The following is a 12,296-nucleotide window of genomic DNA, read 5'->3' on the forward strand; positions in this document are numbered from 1 at the left end:
CAAGGTCACAGAATGAGGAAGTGGTCTCCAGGATTTAAACCCAGACAGTCTGGGTTCAGAGTCTATACCACCCCACAAGGGCCAACTATTAAAAAAGTCTCTCACTTCAAACAGAGATATGTGAGCCCACTATACTTTCTTCCATTTGCCTGGCGGACACCATTTTTAAGAGATAAAAATCTCTTTGAACAAATAAAGGAGGTTCTCAGTTCAGCTCACCAGTGTGTTGGGAGGGATACGAAGTGCAAGTCCATTTACATAGTCACCATGGGAAAATTACGGCAGCGGCAAGCTGGAGAAATGGAAAGGAAGTTGAGCAGGATGCTGAAGTCATTGATGACGGCTCAGAATTAAGGAGTTCGAGAAGCTCCAATAGGACGTGGGATTGGAACAATCCAACAGATTGTTGAACGAGGGCCAAGGCAGAGGATTAAATGTCAGCAGAGAGTAGCTGATGTCACGGTTGTGAAACTGACTACCTAGACATTAAAAGCTATGTTTTCATGAACTTAAATGCAGTCATTAAGAGACTTCAAACTGATGCTCTGTATAAATCAGCCACATGTAAGGTCTTTTATAGTCATTTTAAAAATAGGGAAGAGCAAGGAGTTCCAATAGTGCCACAGAGATGCTTTCTTTTCTTTCTTTCCATATGTGATTCTTATACAACCCTTCAGCCTACTCCAACTTAGTATTAATTCACTTTCCCAAAAAATGGGGAAATATTTTATTCATTCTCTAGGCTAGAGGTAAACTGATTTTGTCTTAAGGTAAAGGGAAACAGCATGCTTAATAGAAAGTCCTTGGAGATAATGTCAGAATTTTATAGACATCTTCAGTTAACAAATATTTATCACATACGGTGTGTCCACCAATTCAGTAAGAACAATGACAAAGAGCACTCTGCCCTGCCTCAGTGGAGTCCACAGTGTTAAGGAGAAATACTCGTAATGCCATGAACACAATACCAAGAGCGGCACACAGGAGGGCACAATGACTCTTCCCGGGTGCACGGGGGTTATCACGTCCTGAGGTGGGGAGTGACATTCCAGGGAGAAGGAAGGAGATGTACAAAGGTACAGAGGGGTGAAGAGCAAGGCTCAGGTGGGGAATGAAAACTGTTCACTAAGGCTGAAGATGAGACATTGCTAGGGGAATAACTTGAAAAGGAAGTTAGAAGGCTGGAGCCAAATCCTAGAGACCCTGATAATCATAATAAGAAACTGGAAGGATGTATATTCTGCAAGCGGTGGGACTTGAAGAAGAGACTGAAACCGAAGTATAATTTAGTCAGCAAGCTAGAGAGTACACAACTGGAATCAAGGAGGCCAAACAATGTTCCACACCAAGCCAGAAATGATTTGGACATAAACTCAGACAGTGGTCATTGATTCATTTATTCATTCCTTTAAAATATTCTTTGAATGTTTCTTATATGCCAGGCATTGTTCTAGGGCTGGGAATACAGCAGTAAACAATAACGAAAAACTCTGTGGTCATGGAGCTTATAATAAATGATAAATAATTAAACAAACAAATACGTAATATTTCAGGCGGATGTAAGTACAGTGAAGGAGAAGACGACTATGGGGTGAGGGTTAAGAAAGTAATGGAAATAAGAGAGAAAGAAATTTGAGCCGAGAACTGACAGAAGCACAGGAACAGGTCATAAAGATACCTGAGAAGGGCGTTCCAGGCTGGGGAAACGGCAAACACAAAGACCTATTCACAGGAGTGTGTTCAGTGCGTCTGGAAGAACAGCAAGGAAGCCATGTGGCCGGAGTGAGGCGGAGGGGGCAGTGAAGCCAGAGAGGCTGGGGCAGAAGGGCGGGGGTGCAGGTCATGTGGCACTTCCAGCCGCTGGTACAACTCTGGTTTTCACTCGAAATGAGATGGACGGTCGTTGAGGGTTTCAGCCAATGAGACTAATGTAATGCATACGTAATCTACACACACATACGTAAAATCTGACTCGGGTTTTAGAAAGATCACTGTGGGTGGCAAGTTGAGGACAGACTAAGGAGCAAAGATGGAAGGAGAGCGATCAATTAAAAAGCTATTGTGTTGTTCCAGGAGACTAGGTTGGTAGTTGTGGAGGTCTAAGAAGCGTTCACATTCTCAACTTACATACAAAGCCAATCAGATTTGGTACTGCACTGGATGTAGGGGGTGACAGAAAGAGAGAAGTGAAGGTGGCAATGGAAATTTAGAGAAGGTGATAGGTTTGAGAAATATAGACAAGCAAAGAGGGTCAGGAATTACTGGGGCTGAGAGGAAGCTGCATGGGTTTGATCCCTGGAATCCTGATTTGGCCAGTTACAAGCAGTGAATGATAGGCAAGTCATTCAACCCCAGGGAGCCTCAATTGCCTCCTATAGGTGGAAATAACACCTACATATTTCTGGACTGTAGTGAAATCAGAGACTAATATCACTGTGTCTTTCTAACTACAGAAGCTCAATTAGATGATGCTATTGGTCATGGCTCAGGGAAAAAGAGGTGTCTGGCATGAGGCTCAGACCTTTGGCTTGGGCTACTTGGAGACAGTGGAGTTCTCAGAGAGATGGGTAGTTGAAGGAAACATGTTGAGAGATTGAGAAGGCTGGGAGATCATGATTTCAGTCCAGAATACAGGAGAGATGTCTCATAGGCATCTCACAATATCTGTCTAGAGTTCAAAGAGAAATCTAGGCAGGGAAAGGAAGATTTGGAAGTCATCTACCATATGTGTAGTAGCTAAAGATATTTAAAGTTGAATAGGTATGGCATGCTGGGGGAGCTGCATGGCATGGAACCACTGGGCCTAAGGTGTTAGAGTAGTGTTGATGAGTGAGGTGGCATTTGAGCAAAATTGTAAAGAACTGAAATGGATATGTATCAGTTTCTTCTTTACAATTTTGCTCAAATGCCACTCAAATGTCATATATATATGGTATATCTCTACCATATATATATATATATGTATATATGGTAGACAGTGGGAACGGGAGCAGAAAAAAGACTTTCTAGGCAGAGGGAACAGTGTATGCAAGGTACCTGGAACAAGAGACAGAGATATGAAACAGTATCACTACTTCCGGAAACTCTAAGTGTTAGTGCAAAGAAACTGCAGAGTACTGACAGATAAGATTATTAAGACATAAAATAATAAGAATTGAGAAAGACCATAATAATTTTTCAGTCAAGTAGGAAGGCGGATTTTACCTTATAGGTTGTGAGAAGCCATCATAGAGAAGCACATGACTGAGTTTACATTAAAAAAGTCACACTGTGATATTACTACCAAACCCAAAGAAATAAAAACGATTATAAGAGAACACTATGAACTGTATGCCAACAAATTAGATAACCTAGTTGTCATGGACAAATTCCTAGAAATACACAAATTACCAAAACAAACTCAAGAAGAAACAGAAAAATTCAGAAGACCTGTAACAAGTACAGAAATTGAATCAAAAAACCTCCCAACAAAGAAAAGTCCAGAACTCAATGGTTTCACTGATGAATTCTAACAAACATTTAAAGAAGAATTAACACCAATCCTCTCAAACTCTTCCCAAAAATAGAAAAGGAGGGAATACTTCCTAACTAATTCTGTGACGCCAGCACGACCTTGATACCAAAGCCAGACAAAGATATTACAATGAAAGAAAACTACAGACTAACTAATACCCCTATGAATATATATGAAAAAATCTTCAAATGAACAAACAAAAAAACAAGACAAAACAAAACAAAAAACTCTAACAAGCTGAATCCAAGATCATGTTAAGAGGATTATAAGCCATGAACAAGTGGTACTTATCCCAGGACTGTAATGGTAATTCAACATAAAAGGAAATCAAACAATGTACCACACCACATTAACAGGACAAAAGGAAAGAAAATGGTAATTTCAAGTGATTCAGAAAAGCATTTGACAAGATTCAAAACCCTGTCTTGATAAAAATATTCAGAGAACTAGAAGAGAACCTCCTCAACACAATAAAGGACATTTATAAAAAACTCACATCTACCATCATATTTAATGGTAAAAGACTGAAAAAATGCAAAAGAATGGACCTCTAACTCACACCATATACAAAAAATTAACTCAAAAAGGATCAAAGGCCTAAATGTAAGAGCTAAAACTATAAAGCTCTTAGAAAAAAATATAAGGGTAAATCTTTATGACCTCGAATTTGGCAGTAGATTCTTAGATATGACACCAAATGCATGATGAGAAGGAGGAAATGGGTAAATTAAACTTCATCAAGACTGAAAAGTTTTGTGCATCAAAGGATATTATCAAGAAAGCAAGAAGAGAACATATAGAATGAAAGAAAATATTTGCAATCATATCTGATAAGGGTCTAGTATCCAGTATCTCACACTCAACAACAGAGACAAGCAACACAATTTTAAAATGGGCAAAGGACTTGAATAGACATTTCTCCAAAGAATATACACAAATGGCTGACAAACAAGTACATGGAGAGATGTTCAACATCATTAATCCTCTGGGAAATGTAAATCAAAACGACAATGATATACCACTTCATATCCACTAAGATGACTATAATTTTAAAAAACAGAAAATAATAAGTGTTTACAAGGATGAGGAGAAATTGGAATCCTCGTGCGTTCCTGGTGGGAATATAAAATGGTACAGCTACTGTGAAAAGCAGTATGGCAGTTCCTCAAAAAGTCAAACACAGAATCACTATATGGACACAGCAATTCCACTCCTAGGTATATACCCAAAAGAACTGAAAACAGGTACTTAAAACTTGTATACGCACGTTTGTCTCAGCACTGTTCACAAGCGCCACGAGGTAGAAACAACCCAAATGTTCATCAGCTGATGAACAGATAAATTGTGTTGTCGACATAAAATGGAGTATCATTCAGCCATAAAAAGTAATGGTGTACTGATACCAGCTGCAATGTAGATTATCCTTGAAAACATTGTGCTAGGTGAAAGAAGCCAGTCTCAAAAGGTCACATATTGTATGATTCATTTATATTAAATATCCAGAAGAGGTAAATCTATAGAAATGAAAGCAGACTGGTGCCTGCCAGGAGAGTGAGGAATAACCGTTTAACGGGTATGGAACTTTATGTGCAGACGATAAAAATGTTTTGGAATCAGAGGTGATGGCTGCACATCACCATCAATGTACTAAATGCCACTGAAGTGTTCCCTTTAAAATGGTTAATTTTATGTTACGTGAATTTCACTTCGATTTTTAAAAAATCACCTTGGTGGGGTGGAGAACACACACACTGGAGATTGGATGTAATAAGAAATAGTGAGGTGAGGGTCCAGGCTACGCACTGCTAGTGGGAATGGAAACTGAGAGGAAGTAATGGATTTGAGAACTATTTAGGAAGGAGATAGACTGGAAGTGGGGTGAGAAAGGATGACTTCTATCTGGAATGGGTAGGTTAAGAGAATAAGATTTTGGAACAGACAGCCAGTTCCCTGACCAGGCTGCATTTCAGGGAAGTTTTGGAGGCGTTAAACTTGGATCTCTTCTCAACAGACCAGTCCGGACTGCAGGTAAGGCTCAGAGAGATTTGAACATCTGACAGAAGTAAATGGGATAGAAGTAGATAGAAAAAATCATGCTTGTAACATAATTTTTAAAAAATAACATCATGGTCCAGTCTATGTAAGGAAGCAGTCCACAAAAATATTCAGCATAAATAAAAGTCAGGTAGAGCATGATGGAAGGAAGATGTCCATACACAGTTAATATTTAATTTCTATCTCCCATCACTTATTTGTGTAGTTGTGCAATTAAATAACCCAAAAAAAGTTTTGCTTTTATGAAAATGCTTCCAATAAAAGCACCAGTGGACTGAACGTTCAATCCATTAAATTATGAAACTGGCTGTACCTCCAGTTCAGGATAGAGCTCTCCATGTGTACATTTCTTTCTCTACAAGTAGTTTTCCCCTTAAAGAAGTTCACTGTTGATAAAGGTATTTTTATGAGTAGCCCCACTGGGAGTACATTGTTGCCTTAACCTTACCACCAAAGTTTCATGGAAAGACAAGGAAAACATCTTATGTTTGTGAGTTTCCTTTCATATGGACTGCTTACTCCATCCTTTATCCTTTGGGATATGCCAAGGGGACTGAGTACTCAAGTTTCCCCCAACATTTAAAGAGAACTATGTACTGTGCAATTTCACAGATTACAACTTTAATGTTTCTTCTTACATTGAGCTACATTAATACTCTTTTTTTTTTTTTTTTTGCTATTTTTGTGTTAGAAATAAGAACAAGAAGTGTTTTCCCTAACACCTGTGTCAAGTTTCTGTCAACTGTCAATCTTACACAGAATGGTGATGCTGTTCATCGATGAACCATTTTTCTCTAAATTAATCAATGATCCAATTAATTTTCCTGACAATGGTAGTATTTCTGTCCTTTCATTAATAATGTGAACTACGTCGATAATTTCATTTCACTTCAAATGTCATAAGCAGAAAATCTAAACAATTAGCAGTGGCGTTTTTTAAACAAAGGAGTTTATGCATATTTTAGAAATTCATTGTTTGGCTTTAACAAAATAAATAATATCTATAACCAGTTAAATCTCTGGTTTAACTATCATTAACCTGTCAAAGGCTTGGACAGACACATGAAAGCTGTCTTGAATCATCACGTATTTATACCTTGGAAGAACAACTCAATTGCATTAAAACAGGGTACAAGCATGTCTTAAAGAAAATCAGAGTTCATTTGCTGCCAGTAAACTAGGATAAAAAACATTGCTACAACGTGGTTACATGGATTATGCAAACAAAAGGTATAAAGAGCACAAGACATTAACAGACACAGATCAGCACTGTAAAGCGCACACACACACACACACACACACACTCTCTCTCTCTCTCTCTCATACATGCACAAATAGATGCATGGATACACCCCCACACACATACGTATCTCCTGTTACCGGAGGTTACCGGAGGACACTAGGGAAAGAAAAGGGAAGCCAAACTCACGTCACACTGAAAAGGCTTTTCTCCGGTGTGCGTCCTCCTGTGCTCATCCAGGCCTCGCTTCTGGCTGAAGGCCTTGCTGCACTCTGAGCACTTGTATGGCTTCTCCTGCAGTCAGTGAAAAGAGACCATGAATTCGAGTGAATGCACAGCCCGCCTTATGAAGGCGTACGTGGGAGGGTGTCTTAGCTAGTTCTGCAAGGTGCTGCAGCACATTCACAGTGGTGTCATGAATTATTTTAAATTTTCAGGGGAAAACAGGAGTACTCAAAATCTCTTGGGCAGTCTTAAAACTACCAGGTGGTTCACAGTTCCAACACTAGACTGCACACCATTTCTTTAGATGCAGTCCTATCTGTGCAAAGGGACATTCCGCATGATTGCTGTGACCTAACTCCTTACTGAACTGAACTTATGTTTTCTTTTGGTTTCGGAGTGCCTGCCATGAGGGCTTCGTGGAGCAAGACAGTTTGGGACCCCTGGTTTAGATGGTGCAAACTGTTCGCTGTCTCAAAGGGATTCCTGGGAATGAAAGCTCAGAACCAAATGTTCAACAGATTTTGGGGGTAAATTTAAGAAGTTAGAGCTCAACTGTGCTTTAAGTATTTTCATTTCTTTTTTTTTTAACATCTTTATTGGAGTATAATTGCTTTACAATGGTGTGTTCGTTTCTGCTGTATAACAAAGTGAATCAGCTATACATATACATATATCCCCATATCCCCTCCCTCTTGCGTCTCCCTCCCACCCTCCCCATCCCACCCCTCTAGGTGGTCACAAAGCACCGAGCTGATCTCCCTGTGCTATGCGGCTGCTTCCCACTAGCTATCTACTTTACATTTGGTAGTGTATATATGTCCATGCCACTCTCTCACTTCGTCCCAGCTTACCCTTCCCCCTCCCCGTGTCCTCAAGTCCCTTCTCTACCTCTGCGTCTTTATTCCTGTCCGGCCCCTAGGTTCTTCAGAAGCTTTTTTTTTTTTTTAGATTCCATATATATATGTGTTAGCATTTCTATTGTCCAATCTTTTTTCCTAGGTAGGATGTTCTTTTATAAAATCTAAATTACTTTTTTAAATGAGGCATTTTTTTACAGCTGGTCATAGACTCTTAAGGAAAAGAAATATATCCATAGGCAAAGGAAAAAATTATCCAAATTCCTTAGCCATCTTTGATACCAGGAACTTACATCACCATCTTTTTAGCTTGGAATAAATTGCAAAATAAATTAATTAACATTGTTTCATCAAAACAGCAGGCCACTAATTACTAAATAGTGCATTGATGAACAGATTTGTATAAAGTAAAATTGCAGTGTTTTTTCAAATGTAGCTTCAAAAATATAGACACTTTTTGAATTGAGGTAGTGTGTATATATGTTTTATATTTCATGTTAAAGTAGACAAGTTCTATTTATATTTTCTCCTTGGTATTTAAAAGACTATTATGAAAATTTTCAGACTTACAAAACGGTATGTAAACAATCAAACACCCATACGTGTACCCATCGGCTAGCTTAAGAAATGGCACATTCTTGTGAACGTGAGCTCCGGTTCATTCATTCTCAGTGAGTACAGTATTACATTCAATGGCTACATTCTCCAGTGATGGATAGTTAAGTTTTTCCCAAGTTTTCACTCTTACAAATAAAGTTGTTCTGAATATTCTTGTAAACGTATACTTGAACAGAGGTGAGCATAATTCCCTACGGCATGTATATCTAGAAGTGGAACTGCACCTTCAACTTTTCTAGGAATGGCCAAGTAGCTCTACAAAGTGAGTAAACCATTTTACACTCCAATATCCAGTATATCCTTATAATTTTATCATTGTAGTTTACAAATTTTGAAACTCTCATTAGGTACACGGTGAGTATATGTAAGTTTAAAACTATTCTACTCCTGGAAAATAGGACCTTTTATCATTTTGAAGTGACCTTCTTCTTCTGTAATCATCCTTTTTACCTTAAAATTAATTTGGTATTAATATAGCTATAAAAGCTTTTTAAAATTAGTATCTGCTGGGGTTTGGGAGACTTGTTGAGATGTTGGTCAAAGGGTACAAATTTGCAGTTAGAAGATGAATAAGTTCTGGAGATCTAATGCACAGCATTGTGAATATAGTCAACTGCACTGTAGTATGCAATTGCTAAAAGTTGCTAAAAGACTAGATCCTAAATGTTCTCACTGCAAAAAAGAAATGATAATTACATGACATGATGAAGGTGTTAGCTAACACTATGATGTAATCATACTATAATATACAAATGTATCAAATCAACAGGTTGCATGCCTTAAACTTATACAATGTTATATGTCAACTATATCTGTTTAAAAAGAGAGGCAAAAAATAAAATTAGGATTTGCCTGGTATATTCATCTTTTTACTTTCAAACGGTCTATATATCCTTAGGTATGATAAGCGTCTGTTGTAAACAGCATACGACTCAATTTTTTTAACCCAAACCGATGGCACTTTTCTTAAGATAGTGAACTTCGCTTTTTAATATTTATTATCATTTAAAAATTATAGTTATAATAGAATTTAATTACCATTATAATAAATAAAATATAATAGTATCATATTTATCATTATTAATATATTTAAATAAATTTCTAACATTTAATTTTGTGTACATAAATTTCTAACATTTTATTTTGTGTACTGCTTTTACCTTGCTTGTTTTCTAAGGTTTTTTCCCCTATATTTTCTTTCATGTTTTGGATTTCCTTTCCCCCCTGCATTATTATAGAACTTACAAACTCTATTTCTATCCTTTTACTGGTTATCCTTAAAATTCTTTTTACCATGTACATTTAACACAATTAAAGTTTATTTTACCTCGTATTAATTAACATGCCCTTTAGAATGCTGTCTTAACATGTTATGTGTAGCAGTATTTCATTTGTATCTTGATTTTTAATGCCCGGTATGGAATCATTATTATTTTATACAATCAGTGTGGTTTAGCCCTACACACTTTAACAATTTCTTTACTTTTCATGCTTTCTTACATATTTGAATTTCCAAGGATCTGCTGATAGTAAATTCTGATTTTGATTGAAAGTGGCTTTGCTTCTCATTTGTCATTGAATGGAAGCCTACAACCCCAATTAGATCTTTCTATTTTTCATATCTCTTAACCTGCCTTTGCCATTTCCATCTCTTTGTATTGCATTCTATGTAATTTCTTTAGGATCAGTTGATCAATTCAATTCAGGTATGAATAACTTGCTACCTAATAGGATCACTTGAGTTTTTAATTTCCTGTACTCTATTTTTAATTTCTAGAACTTTTTATTTGGTTCTTTTCAATTATGCTTAAATTTTTGATACAATCTTACTTTCTATTCATGCTGCTTATGCCTATTTAAAAATATTCTAGGCATTTATACAACTTTCTTCATCTGATAAATCATTATCTTATGTGCTTTGTGGAAGTCTAGTTCTGCTATTTGTGGTTTCTCCTGTCTCCTGTTCATGGCTCTTGTTTCCTTGGGTGTTTCTGGAATTTGAAATCATGAACTCATGTTTGGTGGTCTTTAGCTGTTAAACTCCTGTGACCCCCAGGTTGAGGGTAAGTCCCTCCAGACAGCATTTGTGTTTGCTTCTGCCAGGCACTCCAGGATGCTATCAATCAAAGACCATTTTAGGTTTACTTCTTGCCCGAGGGTTTTCTGGTCAGGCAAGCATTTTAAGGCTGAAAACTCCAAACACAGTTGAGGGAAGGGCTGTGGTTACAGACTCTAAGGAGAACTCTTTCTCTAGCCAGCAATTACTTCAAGACAGTTAAACATCCCGAGCATTGCTGTTTGCCAAAAGTAGATTATTTCTAGCCTCTGATTTCATTTTGAGCATAGTCTTTCTGAGGTCCCAGAATTATGGGGGGGATGTGGTTCCATCTTGCCCTTTAACCTGAACCCAGAGCTTGTCTCCTTTTCCATCACCATTAAAAACCAAGTCTTGAGTTTACCGAAACTGTAAACACCCTGCAAGGTGCTGCATCCTCAACTTGACCTCACCACTCTGGAGTTGGGTTTCAGTTTTGTTTGTTGGGTCCTGGAGATCACTGTTACTTTTTTTTTACACATTCAGATATTTGCTGTTTGCTTTATTTTACCTAGCATTGATAGCATTGTACGGGGTATCTTTTCCAGGAAATGGAGTCTACCGTATTGCCAGAAATGGAAGTAACTGTATGTATAATTTTCAGGACATGAAAAATGTACTTTAATTGACTGTTCACAATCAACAGGAAAAAAGTAATTGCGTTTTACTGGCAGTCTACGAAATACGATGTTTATGGCCCTTCCCTCTAGTCTGAATAAATACAATCTCTTTTCACATGTTGCATTATTCTTAGCATCTATTATTTCTTCAAATACTGCCTAGTTTAAAAAAAAAAAACTTTAAAAGGAAAATGTAGTTCTAAGTATTTAGATCAGAAATTTTCTGGGAATTCCTGTGACTGTTAATTAAGCTTTTATTATATCCAAATGTTTCATGTAACTTAACTTTTTAAAGCATAAAAAACATATCAATACAATGTATATGAGAAGAAAAAAAAAGGAAAGCTTTTCTCCCTGCAATTTATCTGTAAAACGAGATCTTGTAAAGAAGTGAGAGGCACATCACTGTGGCAGCTGCCAATGACAGGTAAATGTCTGGCAGAGAACAACCTAAGACAGGACCAACTAGCTGAATGACATCCTAAGAGAAGTTTCAGGGAAGAGAAGGCAGTGAAAAGCAAGCTCTGAGCATCACTGATTAAGACCATCCCTCTCACTCATTCCTAAATTTCCTCATAGGAGATACTGTCTAGGTAAGCATCCTAGAGATGGCCCTATGGATACTGAGAGGTTCCCAGCCAGTATATGGAGACTCTGGTGGATCACAGGGGCTTTGCAGTTATCACCAGAGGTTTGAAGTCTCAAATACGTTATGCATTGGCTTGGATTGAATAAATGTCTTATACATACACATACACTCACCCACATAGTGATATTTTCAAATGTTTACAGATCCTATTGGTGATTAACTCAATATATTCATTTACGAATGCCACTGAATTATATCACTTTCACTTAATTATTTTCTCCTACAAGACACTAAAAGTGCAACAGCCATCATGTGTTTCTATGTGTATGTTGGCAGGAAAGTGGGGGGTGAAATTTATAATGTTAGAAAGGTCCCTCCACTTCAGAAAGTTTGAGAATCACCGTTGGAAGAGGGACCCGTTTGATTAAGTAGCTCTGTATTTGCCTGGACTCTCTCTTCTTTACCAAGAACCATTTGTAGCCA

The 12,296-nt window shown here is 37.5% G+C and overlaps 1 protein-coding gene across 6 annotated transcripts in view; it reads right to left on the bottom strand.

The window, feature by feature from the left end:
* Positions 1-12,296, bottom strand: part of PRDM5 (PR/SET domain 5) — a 209,572-nt gene that overhangs the window by 10,974 nt on the left and 186,302 nt on the right. For 4 of the 6 annotated variants that reach the window (XM_036853882.1, XM_036853885.1, XM_036853881.1 and 1 more), the window contains one exon: positions 6,999-7,103. The exons of the other annotated variants lie outside the window; for them this stretch is intronic. In XM_036853882.1, the coding sequence (XP_036709777.1) occupies positions 6,999-7,103 (105 nt within the window). The remainder of the gene's footprint in view (positions 1-6,998; positions 7,104-12,296) is intronic. 6 annotated transcript variants of the gene reach the window in all.

Source organism: Balaenoptera musculus, chromosome 5 (genome assembly GCF_009873245.2).
Source record: "Balaenoptera musculus isolate JJ_BM4_2016_0621 chromosome 5, mBalMus1.pri.v3, whole genome shotgun sequence".
In the NCBI taxonomy this organism is placed as follows: Eukaryota; Metazoa; Chordata; class Mammalia; order Artiodactyla; family Balaenopteridae; genus Balaenoptera; species Balaenoptera musculus.